Raw genomic sequence first — 13,771 nt, 5'->3', positions numbered from 1 at the left:
TTTGCTTTGTTCATGTTTTTTGATGAATTGTTTATGATAATTGCAAATTAATTAGTTCCAAATTTTATGAAATTTTGAAATTATGTACAATAAATAAAATAATTTTATGAGTGATTGCTCCATTTGCAATTAACGGGTCCAAATAATTTTTCGACATATGTAATTGCGTCCATACCCATATTACTAATTTTCGTTTTATTAGATAATTTGCAATTTATCACATCTTTCTATTTATCGCCTACAATAAAGCGTGCAAAATGCAAATACATTTAGTTTTCGAAATTGCATGCAAATCTGATGAGAAATTGGGAAATTATTACATAGCGATTTTAATTTGTTCCAAATTGTGCAAATCTTGTATTTTACTAATTTGCGAACTAAATTAACTCACACAACTTTCAATTCAGAATGCAAATTAATCCCCCAAGCAGCCTCGATGAATAATACTTAAGAGCCTCCTCAGAACATCAATTTATTCGCCAAAAGTAATAAATTACAATTAAAATTTACAATTAAACTGGCAACATTCGCGAAATACTTTCCCTCTTATTATTCTTAATAATAACTCCAACTCCACCACTCGTCGTGCTTGTGGTCGTCTCCCTCCGCCAATTCGACGTGGCCTCCGCTCCATCCCCAATGGTCGATCGGCGTCCCCCCTTCGTCCCTCCCCCCGCAGAAGTTCCGCCCCCATGACCTTGACCTTGCCGTCCCCCTTTCTTCCCACAAGTGACCCGCTCCACCAACATATTCCAAACTTTCAGCTTAGCATCAAACCCGAAAAAAATGAACGTTCCTTGCAACCCGTTCACCAAAACGAACGGATACCACAACCATTCCCATTCAGAAATCCCGCTGAGAAAGCCCAGGATCCACGTGACCCCCATTATCACGCCGAGCTTCATGTACAACTTCATCCGCTGGACTTCCGCTTCCGAAGAGGAGGAAGTCCGTCGACTGCAGGGGTCAGGGCTGTTTTTAGTCTCTTGACCGCCATTGTTCCTCTTGTTCTTGTCCTCCTTGTCACCGTTAAAAACCCGCTGCGCGTCCCGACTCTGGCGCAGGATGGCTTGCGCGGTCCAGCCGAAAAGGAGGATATTCAGCGCGATCAGGATGACGGCGGGGAGCGCGAAAAACAGGAAGAGCGCGACCCCCTGACCAATCCAGCAGAGGTTGTTGTGCCCGTAAAGAGGCCGGATTAGTCGGAGGGAGGATTCTGAAGAGTCCAATTCGGCGAAGAGGAAGTCGATGGAGGTGGAAATGGAGAGGATGAGGAGGGGCGCGCCCCAGGCGTAGAGAGAGTATTTTAGGAAGAGGCCGGAATTTCCTGTAATGAGGGGTTCTGGTTCATATTAAAATTTTATAAAAATGAACACTGTTGAGGGAGGAGAGATGGCACGGTGGGGTCGATTCGGAGATAAGCGTGAGGATAAGAGAGGGGTTATCGGTTTAGGAAATGTGTCGGTTCGAGAGTATTGGTTAAAACTTAAACGACACAAAATTTGGGATTATTTTAAAATTAAAATTAACTCGATAGTTCGGTACCCGTTCAAAAGTTGGTGAAGCTAAAAGTTTCCGAAATCCTAATTTTTTATACGATTTACTATCTGAATTGTAGAGACTTATTCGGAGATAAGCGTTGATAACACGGGTTATCGGGTTGGGATTTTTGGATAAAATATAACCACCCAAAATTTGAGGCTATTTTAAAATTGAAATTAACTCGATATATCGGTAGCCTTTCAAATCTCAAAGTTTCCGAAATCCTGAGATAAGATGGGTTATCGGTTTGGGAAATGTGTCGGGAGAGATTTTTGGTTAAAATTTAACCCCCAAAATTTGGGATTATTTCAAAATTAAAATTAACTCGATAGATAGTTCAGTTTTAAAAGTTAGTGAAGCTCAAAATTTCCGAAATCCCAATTTTTTATATCGATTTACTCTCTGAATTATAAGGACTTCGATGTTTGAAATATGTCTATAAAATTCATTCAATGATTACGAAACTTTCAAAATTTATAGCATTCACAAAATTTGAAAGAGACACAAAATCAGATTTGTAAGATGACAACGACGATTTAGTTATTTAAGAGCATAAATTTGCATGGCAGATATGTAGATATATATTGTTTGAGTTGAATTCAAATAATTGTTACATTTAAGAAATTAACAAATATGCAAAATTCTTGAAATTCCCTCAATGATTACTAAATATTCAAAATTTATATAAATTTATATAAATTTATAGCATTCACAAAATTTGAAAGAGACAAAATTCATAAAATTAACCAAAAAATCAGATTTGCAAGATGACAACGACGATTTAGTTATTTAAGAGCATTAAGGTTAATAAATTTTCATGATAGATTATGTATACGCCATGATCTAATTCAGATAATTATGACATGATGACATTTAAGAAATTAACAAATATGCAAAATTCCCGAAATTTACGAGATTAATGAAATTCACAAAATTCTTGAAATTGATCAAATTCCCGACACCGACAAAATTCATTTTCGATAACACATGTCTACACTCATCGACCCCACCACGTGCCCCTCGTGACCTACCTGAGGAGGAATGTCGGGTCATAAACTGTGCCGAAAAGGTTCGCCAAATGTCGAAACTCATGACATTCATCCAGAAGAAGGAGGCCAGAAAGAAGTAGTGCATCAGAACGGACGCCGCGACGCAGATCGCCTCCACCTTGAATTAGAAACCAGTTTGTATTAGCTTATATTTGTTGCATACCTGTTCACTTTCATTCATGCGACTGATTATGATGAAGAATGAATGATAGTGAATGAAAATGAAACTACTGTCATTGGAATGATAATGACTGAAGGATTCCGTCGTTTCATATGAATGACTGTGAATGAAAGGATTTTTCACTCATTTAATTTTTCACCCTATGCTTAACGTGGCATTGTATCACGTGGTTTTTTGTTTGAATTGTTGTGTCTCAACTTTCCCTTCCTCCATGTATTCAAATGGCGATTTTGACAAATGTTCACCGCCTTTCGTTTTTAACAATATGAAGATATTAATGCACCTAAAAATCGGTAATTTTTAGGCTTACTAGTTAGGAGATAAAAATTTTGATTTTTTTCTTCAATGAGGAAATATTTAAATTTTATTGATTATTTTTCATGCATTTTATATTTATCTTCTTGTTGAAGAAAAAAATCAAAATTTTTATCTCCTAACTATGTAAGCCTAAAAATTACCGATTTTTAGGTGCATTAATATCTTCATATTGTTAAAAACGAAAGGCGGTGAACATTTTTCAAAATCGCCATTTGAATACATGGAGGAAGGGAAAGTTGAGACACAACAATTCAAACAAAAAACCCCGCATCAGCCAGCATGCTATTCCGCCTTAATACATGGGGCGAAGTAAGAAATGAAGTCAGATGAAGTAAAGTGAAATGAATTTGAAAGAAAATGACTGAACGTGAATGAAAATCTTCAGTGAGAAATCACGATGACTGAACTTTGAATGAAAAAAAGTTTATTTGAACAGGTATGCTTTGAATGAAGAGTGAATTTTTGAACAGGTATGGTCGTGACCTTATAACCTCTACAAGGCCCATCTTCGAACTCATCCGTACTTAGAAAAAAATTAGAAACATGTTACCTTTGCGGTGATGAAGGCGAGGAACAAGAACTGCGAGATGAGGAGGGACAACGTCAAGCAGAACAAGTTCTTTCCGGGCAGGTTCCGTAGTTTGGGGAGGATCACGAAGAGGAGGATGTGCAGGAGGGAGAAGACCACGGAACAGCCCAGCGCCGAGAGGGACAAGTAGTTGAGGACGGGGGAAAAACGGGGGCGGAAGGAGGTCTCGAGGTCTCTGGCGCAGATGGAGATGGACGACTCGTTCCAAACCTCGTACTCCCCGGGGTGGAAGATCAGCGGGGGTGGGGGTGATGACTTCGTGGCGGTTTTGTTCGGGGTGACGAGGACCGAGTTGTTGGGGAGGAGGGTGTACTCAGAATCTGGGGAGGAAGATTGATTAATTAGTGGCTAAAATGGGAAGGAATTGAAATTTTGATTTTTGATATTTCTGAGAATGAAAGTCTCCCAGCGTGTATGCGATCCGATTTTGACCAATTTTTTTGTGGATAGATTAAAAATTTAATTAGTTTGAAATTTGTAGAAGAAACGATCTCCCAATGGGCAAGTTTGGCAGAGGTGTTTGCATCCGAAAAAATTTATCAACTTGGGTCATTTATCACAAAGGTGTTTTTCTCCTCTTTGGATGCAAATATCTCTGCTAAACGTGCTCATTGTGAGATCGTGTCTTTTGCAAATTTCATACTAATTAAATTTGTCATCAATTGACATTAATTTGCTCAAAATCGGGTCGCACATGCTGCGAGACCTCCATCATTAGCTCAGCAAATTCTCGTAAAATCGGTTTTAAACTAGTTTTGTCCAATTTTTGTATGTACAGTCTAGTAAAATTAGAATTTGGCATAATTTTGTGAAAAAAAATATAACGATAAAAATACAACGATTAATTCTTACTTATACATACATCAAATACTCTCATACATCGAATACAATAAATCGTTTCCCCGAAAGCATTTTTATTATGCAAGATCGGAAACCGTATTTTTTCGAAAAAGTTAGGATTAAAGAATTGGGATTTTCATACCGTGCACGATTAGAACGTAACAAGACGAATTTGCATTGTTCTCATTGTCCTGATTATCCAGAGAAGAAGTCGAGTTACTTCCGTCCGTCGGCATCGTATCATTATCCCCCGCGGAAGAACTGGTTTCGTCCGGACCTTGAGGATCTGGGTCCTCCTTTGGTTTGCACTTGCCATCCCCGTGATCCAACTCGTACTCCTTTCCGCACATCGTGGCCGTGCATTTTTGCCGTAAAAAGTCCCACATCGTGTCCCCCGGGCAGGTCGACTCGTACCCCACATAATTCCCCCCGGAGACAAGGTCAAAGTCGAAAAGGAGGCTGAGCCCGGTCGAGTCCAAGCTGGCCCCGGCCGCGCCAGGGGTAATTTTTCCTTGTTGGTGCGTCGTGTTGGGGGACGTTTTCATGCCAGAACCTGGAAAATTTCAGTTAACGTAACGTAGGACTCATTACCAAAATCGTCAAAATCCACCCATTTTCAGTCATTTCTTGGCTTGAAGAATTTGCATAATGTACATATGTAAGTAGCATAATTTACATAATTTATTTATATATTTTCAAATTCCGAACGTTAAATTTGTAGTTACTCACTGACTGCAAATTTATCGTCCAGAATTTTAAAGAATGGTCAAAATCAACGCATTTTTAGTCATTTCTCCGCATCAGGAATTTATTTTAAAATTCTGGACGACAAATGTTCAGTCAGTGATTTGATTAATGGAATGGCGTTGAGTTTTTTGAGCCAGTTTCGACGAGTTCCAATTTTTTCTGAAGGCGTCTTAAACCTGAGATCTCCTCCGGCAAAAAGTGTCAAAATCTGGAGTGTACATGTTTAAAAAATTTGCAACTCCCTGCTCTACAAATTTGTTGTCCAGAATTTTAAAATAAATTTCCAGAGGCGAGAAATGATCAAAAATATGCTGATTTTGATCAGTCATCCGGTCCTACATTAAATTTAACTCTATAAAAGCTTTAACGATATGTATGCATAAAAAATTATGTGCAAGAAGATGCAAAAAATTTTAACATTTAAAATATTTGAATTGAGACATTCATTTTTTGGATAATGATGTAAAAAATGTGGAGGAACAACGCCAATGACAAAATTTGAGACAGTTGACTGTTAACGTTTACCAAGTACAAGATTACCATTCAGACTCATAATACAAAATAAAAATATTAATTGGATGTGCAATTTATGCAAAATTGTGGTCAAAAATCGCGAAAATCTGACTGACCTTCCTTCAAACATCGCAAATCCCACTTTGCATCAATTTTAAGAAGCCTTCAGAAAAATGGGAACTCGTCGAAACTGGCTCAGAAAACTCGACGCCATTCCATTAATCAACTTTCACTGACTGCAAATTTGTCGCTCAGAATTTTAAAATAAATTTCCAGACCCGAGAAATTATTAAAAATATGTTGATTTTGATGATTTTGGTGATGTTGAAATACGTTGAAACATGTATACAAAATTATGTCAAAGAAGATGTAAAACATTGTCAAATCTCAAAAATATTTTCACTATTTGAAAATGTGTGTGTAATTGTGTAAAAATGTGAAGTCTCAACGTCACTGATACAATTTCAGACATTTGCTTCATTTTATTTGAGTTTAGATAATAAGTTCGAAAACAAGGAAGTCAGACTTTATGTAAAATATCTGTAATTTAAGCCAAATTAAGCTTAAAAAAATCGCGAAAATCTGAACTGACCTTCCTTCAAACACCGTAAATCCCACTTGGCATCCAGCCCGTAGCATTCGGCACAATGTGGATTTTTGAACACGTAGCCCGGCCTGCTTTCGACGAGCTGCGTGTAACTGTTACAGAGCGCCGCGACGGTGGGGTTATTCTTGGCGTAGTCTTTGGGACACTTGTCAATCACCTGGCGTCGGCAGTACCGGATCCCAAGGACGGTCTGGTAGAGGAGGCGGGGGTCCAAATCGGGCGACCAAATACCGCATGCGACCGCCTCGGAAGAAGAATTTGCAGTGGAATTTGTTCCTTCATCTAAAAGGATAGATTTATTCAGTGTTTTGTTTCTTGCGGGTGTGCTACGTTTCTTGGACTGGAAAGCAAGAGTGCAAGAAATGCGAGGTGCAAGAAACTGTGAGAAAGTGCGAGAAATATGCGCCATCTAGCCGTGTGAAATATCGCGCGGGACGTCCTTTCTTGAGCCTTGCATTTCTTGCAGGTCAAAATATTTAGTTGCAAGAAACCACTTTCTCCCCCCGTTATTTTTTGCAAGTAGTGTTTCGTTTGTTGCTGTTTTTTGTTACATTTCTTGCACTGCAAAGTAAGAAAGTGCAAGAAATGTGGCATGCAAGAAACTGCGAGAAATGCGCCATCCTGCCACGCGCCGTATGTATGAAGTATTTATAGCGGCGAGGCATAGTTTCTAGCGCCTTGAATTTCTTGCAGGTGAAAATATTTCCCTGCAGGAAACCACTTTCTCCCCGCTATTTCTTGCAAGCGATTACTTCCACCCGAAACGTTGCAATTGTTTTTAAGGGATTTTTTCAGATGTAGGTAAAATTATTGTATTACCTAGAACCCAGACTCTCTTCCCCCTCACGTACTTCGCCCGTCCGACAAACTCCTCCCGTTCGGCGGAAGAATTAAACTTTTTCGAGCAGCGGAGAAAGAGACGCAGTTTGACGAGGTCCTGCGCCCCCAATCCGTTACACTGGGCGCAAAAGATGTTCCTGTAATTAAATAGGGATGTGCCGTCATTGATAATATTATAACATAAAGTACGATCTTTCAGTATATTTTTTATCTCCAAAATCGAAAAGTTTGCATCAATTAGTTTTCATGAAGTTTTCATTAGTGCATGAAGTAGTTCAGCTGTCAACAATCGTCACAGATTTGCATCTACCGTTATCGAATAAATTACGGATTTTGCCAAAATTCTCAAACTGGCATGAAATTATGGCATAGATATTTACGTAATGCTTTTTAAAATTTCATCCACCCAGAAATGCTGCGGTTTTACATTATTGATATAAATTTCAGGAAATATTCAACACTTCCTTAAAAAGACGTTCGAAATTATTTATCATTTCGACTAATTATTTTTTTTTCACATTGATATATTGACATGTCAAATTTCAAATTTGTGACAAATATGACAAGTTGCGAATCATATTTGTCATAAATGTCCAATTTATCCGTCAAGTTAGTCATAAATCTCATATTTGTCATAAATGTCAGTCACACTGGAATTGTGACAAATTGGATGGTCAAATTGACAATTATGACGCACAAATTGGACATTTATAAGAATTTTACGGACAAATTGGTCATTCGTTTATGACAAATATGGCGGTCAAATTGACATTTATGACAAATTGGTCACATATCGGTGACCTTATCACTGACAAGCTCTTTACCTGTAAAGATTGTTCGTCACATTCGACACGACGGGAATATCATGCAAATGAGTATACGCCTCCCCCGGGGTCATCGTCATCGGCGACTCACACGACTTAACGACCCCCCTCTCCACCACCCCCACGGAACTTTTATACTCTTCCGAACACTTGCTGATCATCAGCGCCCACGAATTCTCATGCTGGACGCGGTGACACTTCCACGGATTTCGGTACAACAGGGTCACCGCGATGGTCCAGCAGCAGTCTCCGAACGTGTCGCAGGTCCCCTTGTCGCACCGGCAGTAGTGCGGCTTTTGCGCGAACGAGATAAAATCCGGGCGTCCACTGTCGCAGTTTTCCATGGAGTCGCCGCACGTCCGCCGGAAGTGGGCGGATGTGGCGATGCGGCCACGTGTTTTTCGGGGGGAGGAGGAGGAGTTAGTTTCGGAGGAGGAATAAGGCGGGAGGGATTCGGAGGAGGAGGAGACCACGTTGTCGCCTAGCTCGGTGACGATGTCCATTTCGGAGGGGATTATGATGGGGAATTTGGTCACGTGGGGGGGATTAGTGACGTGGGGGGTGGGGGGCAGCCCGATGTAGGATTTTCGGGTGGTTCGTTCCTCCAGGATTTCGTCTTCGACGGTTTCAAAGTCTTCTGAAATGGAGAAAATAATTAAATTAATGGCGTTCCAGAAGATTATCTTAGCAAAAATGTCTTAATTTGCCTAGAATTTTGGAAAAGATAAGCTTCTGATGTGTTAATGAGACATGAGTTAATTTACATTTTTTAAGTTATCTATATATACATAAATATGTAAATTAAGATAAGGCTAATTAAGACATTTTTACTGGAATATAAGAATCTCAGGGAATATTAAATTTTACCGGGAGATGAATTAGTTTCAGAGCTGCTTTCAGACTTTTTGTAAGTTTTGAGAAAGTTGGGGCCGAAGACTTGTTCCAGTTTTTGCTGGAGGGGGATTTCCTGGGGGGATTGGGAAGTGAGATCTTCGAGAGGGGGGATTTCCGTACAGATGGAAAATGGGGGAAGGAGGAGAAGGATTTTTTGGAGGAGTAGCAACCTGAAGATCAAGTGAGACGAGGAGGTGCACATGGTGAAATGAAAGGTGGTTTTGTTTTGTGAGGTTAAGAAATAGCTGGAAAGCACTCCATTTTTTGAAGTGTTTGCTTATCGGGACTCGTTTGAGTGTGTTTACACGGGGGCTTTTAATGGGAAGCACTTTACTCGTTATACTTGATACACGGTTAAGTTGAAGATGAGTAAAAACCTGTAAAAATAAACAGACTGTCAGAAAAAGTGGAATTTACAGAAGAGCTGAGAACAGACATAAAATCGTCCGAAAGTCTTTATTGCAATTACATAAGACAAGCCAGTGAATTATTTTAGAGGTTTTTTTACGAACTTGTATGAAGCTACATAGATACGTTGCAAAAATTGAAGATTTTTTTCGCGAACTTGTAGTTGCAAAAGTTTGTATTTATGAAGCCATGCACTTACTTTTTAGTTCAGTGTGTGGTCTCTAAACGATGACTACGCGGAGTCATAACTTTTGTTTATGTGATGTGATGTGATTCCCGAAAAATGCTGGGTCGGGTATGATTAGGACCTAACGGAGCGTGAGATTGACATGGGCTCCAGTCTAATGAATGTATGTACATACGACGGAAAGGAAGGAGGAGGATGCAAAAGTCTGTTTGTTTGTGTAAAGAGGAAATGTGTGGAGATCAAAAAGAGAAGGTCACCACGATTATTAGCCTCATCATCATCAGTCACCTAAATATATGCCGTAAAAAAAGGGGAGATGTGATGTGATTGCGGAATGACGGAAAGTGTACGAGCAGCGAAGTAGATACGTAGTGAAGTTATCTTCTGCTCTGTTCTTCTCTGAGAGAGTCGTAAAAGTGAAAGCCGTAAAAAGTGTCTCAATTTCCCCGCTAGACTGTAGACTAACAGGAAATTGCTCTTTGCCAACCAAGCTTCTCCTGATTAATCAATTTGTCTGGTAAGAACTGCAGGGTTTTCTGCTGTTTGGAGGTTTTTTGGTAGTGGTGATAAACATGTTTGGTAATTCGTGTATGTACTTATGGGAGGATAATTTGGAGTAAAATTTGTCAAGGGCAGGGTAGGTTTTGGTAGTTGTAATTCGTGTATTTGCTTGTGTCTGTAGGAGTCTCGTTTCACTTATCGAATCAAAATGTGAGACTAATTCAGGCTAACTTGTTGAGGGGAGCACTGGTAATTCGTGTGCTACCGTCTGTATGGGTCTAACTTAGCAAGAGGACAATTGAGACTAAAACTTGTCAAGGGCAGAGTAGGGTTTGGTACTTGAAAAATCGCGTCCTTGTGTCTGTATATAAGTCTTGTCTCACTTATCAAATCGAATGTGAGGATAATTCGGACTAACTTGTTGATGGGAGCGTAGTTGAAGCACGACAAGACCACGTCTCACGGAATCCGAGCTCTTTTATAATGTCGACCAAACAGTGTGGCGTCGTCGTGGTGGTGGTGGTCGAGGGGGTATTATTAATCATGCCCGCATTCACTTATCTACTTTCTCCTCTTGTTTTTGTCTGTATCTTCCACCTCCACACTCCGCAGGCAAGTGACAATTTGTCAGAAAAATAATAACAACATTTTCCAGACCCTTGACTAAAAGCGAACCCGTATTACGCGTGAGATATTTCTCCGAATTTCTCAGCCTGTTTCTGGTTGGTTTCGCAGTAAAATTAAATGAAATGGTGTTGTGACACTTTTTGTGGAGTGATGAGTTAGTCAAACAGACAAAAGTGGCAATGTCACCACATCAGTTTGTCTACCCTGACCTGACCAGCATGACAATGACGACGACCTCCAACTCTCAGCGAGACTATTGTTTAGCTCAAGTTGTGAGCTAAGCTAAATGCGAAATTAAGTGCTTTCTCTCAAGGTGTGTGTTTGTGAAGCAATTTGGTTCACAGCGGAAAAACCAATTACTGCATGAAATTACGAGGTGTAAATCAATCAATCTTTATGTATTGTGTAAAACACGGCAAGGATTCCGGTGTAATTAGCACATGGCAAAGTTCTCACCGTTAAAAAGAGTAGATCCCAATTTGTTGAGTCGTTTTTTATCAGGGTAAAAGTTTCCAAATTTCTGGTCAATAAGGATTTCTCACCGTATCTTGAGTCGTTTTTATCCGGGGAAATGTGTAAAAGTTTCCGAATTTCCGGTGTTTTTTTATCAGGGTAAATTAATAGATTTTTAAAAGTTTCCGAACTTCTGGTCAATTTCTTGATAAGGATTTTGTCGTGGTGAAAGTAGAATTTTTCTCTTGCGTCACGTTACGTTTTTTTTCTTCTCAAGTTATTGAATTTCTGGTCAGGATTTTTTTTCTCTGGTGAAAGTTCAAGGGCATAAGTGTCACTTATTTTTAATGAAGATACGATCCATGCTGCTGCTGGGATTGGTTTACTCTGTTATTGGAGAAGTTTACGAAGAAATGTTGGTTTTTGAGGAGCTCTTTTTTTCGATCTACCAAGTGACAAGTTGATGCCACATGGTTGCTGACTGATGAATGGAGTCGTGGTGTCAAATTGTGTCAACTTTACGTATATATTTATGAACTTCTGAGAATTTTGTTGTGTGGGAGTTGATATTTTGAGAGCAAAGTGGAGTTGGGTAAGGACGTGGACGTGAATGGATGGGGACCAAGTGTCAATGTTGACTTTCCACTCGGCGTGTTAATGACGATGATAAATGTTGACTTTGCTTTAGATTTTAGAAGCCATGGCCACTTTTATATATGTACATGAGTCAAGTGGTCGTGTAGTCGTGAGCAGTGAGTCGTGATACATATTGTTAATGTGAGGCTGGCTGTGTGTAATTAGCAGAATTTCATAATTTCATGGATGAGATGAATAACATGTACCAACGAAAAACAAATATTGGATGGGTTCACTTGTACTTTGATAACACTGGTCAAGATCACTTTCACTTTGACACTTTAAATTCAGGATCAGGGTTTCGCCCTGGTTTTATTTAACCACTGTCCAAAACCAGTTTTGGATACAGAATTTTGGGCGTCGAACTCGAAAATGTGCGAAAAAAAACGATGTAGTTCTTCAGTATTAAAGCTTTTATCGATAGTGCGTGTACGTATATGACAAATCTCCCATTAATTTTGAGCATTTTGTTGCTTAATAATACGATTTGGCATGGTATGGTTGAGAGAAGTTCTTAATTTCTCATACAAAATGTGAAAACCAAAGTTTTCCCAAATTTCGTGGTATTACATACGTACAAAAAGAACAAAATACTCTAAATTAATTACATAATTATGTGTGTATAGATTTGATTTGTACTTACTGGACGCCCAAAATAATTTTGAATACTTTTGGATGCTGTCTTTTGTTAAGTCCAAAATTAGGTTGGACATCCAAAACGAAACACTGTTAAACTTTTGAGCATCTAAAATTTGCCTTGGGTCGTATGTACCTATACTACCCACTGTGTTACTATATATCTTATCGTTGCAGATAAGCCGGATTTTGAAGGTTAATTACCTCTCCGGTAAGAAAAAGAGTGGATGGCAATTAGCGTAAAAGAATTGTATCTGAATTTTTAAAATGATGCAAAAAGTTAATGGCTTTTTTTGGGTTGGAACTTGCAAGATTTTGTGTTTTGTTTGCGAAATAAAGTTTGGTTTTGCACATAACAAACGCACTTTTCGAGATAAACAGTAAATACTGAGAAATCTTTGACTTATTGTTTACAGTACAAGTGATAAGTAAGCAAGTTTTTGCCATTATTATTTAAATACCTACACCGCATTTGGCACTTTTAGGACGTGCTAAACAAATTGTTGGTTAACAGAAAACTTTACACTTGGTTGGAGTCGGGTTGTTTACTGAAATTGAGACTCTCAATTTGAGACGATGTATGTATGTATGTAAATCCAGGAAAATTCTCTGAATGGATCTTGTTTTTTTAGCAAAATTTAGCCAATTACAGATGTCATTCTGGAGACAAATATTTTCTGAAAGGCTGAATTCCATCGGATTAAACGATCTCAAATAATCCATGGTGAATTGGACAAGCTTAAATTAATCCGACCTTAATAAATAAGTCGCATACATGGGTTGACCTGTCATCTTAAATGAGTGGATGGATGGATGGACGAATTTACTTTCTTGGTGCCTGGCTGCGTTTCCTGTCCGAAAAAGGCTTGTCTATGCACATAGGTGAGAAAAGTATGTAAAGCACGTCACGTCTTTCCCGTAATCCGTCGGGAGTTCGACCCTGTCACATCGCATGAATACGTTACTGCATTTATTGATCATTCCCCACTTGGCTTACCAATCTCGTTAGACACATATGGATTTAAGTATGGGATGCAATTTAACGACCTTTTTACGACGTATAATTAAACCGGGATCAAAATCGGAAACCTTGGCGTGCATAATGCAATGCGACAGCGACAAGTCTGCGGGGGAAATTATAGGACAACTTACATATGTCACAGCATGTGATGCACAAGCTGGAGAACATGATGGCGATAAATAAAATGTGAGATCTTATTTATTGCCTCGTATAATTTCTGGGTCGTCTGCTGCTCTTCAATCATAATTAATAAGCATCATTCCGTCAGAATAAATATGAGGATGAATATAAATATAGAGGTTCGGGGTCCGCACCCACCTGCATTTCTCCAGCAGGGTTTCCATCATCATCATCATAA

At 39.1% G+C, this 13,771-nt stretch overlaps 1 protein-coding gene across 3 annotated transcripts; it reads right to left on the bottom strand.

The window, feature by feature from the left end:
• Positions 1 to 168: 168 nt before the first annotated feature.
• Positions 169 to 11,900, bottom strand: LOC110856065. Of its 3 annotated transcripts, none has more exons than XM_035856704.1 (9): positions 11,124 to 11,900; positions 8,918 to 9,321; positions 8,051 to 8,687; positions 7,206 to 7,363; positions 6,372 to 6,668; positions 4,662 to 5,072; positions 3,641 to 3,999; positions 2,574 to 2,709; positions 169 to 1,342 (listed from the first exon to the last, which is right to left on the bottom strand). In XM_035856704.1, the coding sequence occupies exons 2-9, from the start codon at positions 9,144 to 9,146 to the stop codon at positions 513 to 515; spliced, it is 3,057 nt and encodes a 1,018-aa protein (XP_035712597.1). In that variant the 5' UTR covers positions 9,147 to 9,321; positions 11,124 to 11,900; the 3' UTR covers positions 169 to 512. The 3 variants fall into 3 exon arrangements, with proteins under 3 accessions (XP_035712597.1, XP_035712596.1, XP_021960199.2); XM_035856703.1 differs by lacking the exon at positions 11,124 to 11,900 and adding an exon at positions 9,552 to 10,494; XM_022104507.2 differs by lacking the exon at positions 11,124 to 11,900 and adding an exon at positions 9,552 to 10,494 and having other exon boundaries at positions 169 to 1,327.
• Positions 11,901 to 13,771: the final 1,871 nt, after the last annotated feature.

This window comes from Folsomia candida, unplaced genomic scaffold (assembly GCF_002217175.1).
Source record: "Folsomia candida strain VU population unplaced genomic scaffold, ASM221717v1 Fcan01_Sc014, whole genome shotgun sequence".
Lineage (NCBI taxonomy): Eukaryota > Metazoa > Arthropoda > Collembola > Entomobryomorpha > Isotomidae > Folsomia > Folsomia candida.
This window is presented reverse-complemented; position numbering and strand designations above follow the sequence as displayed.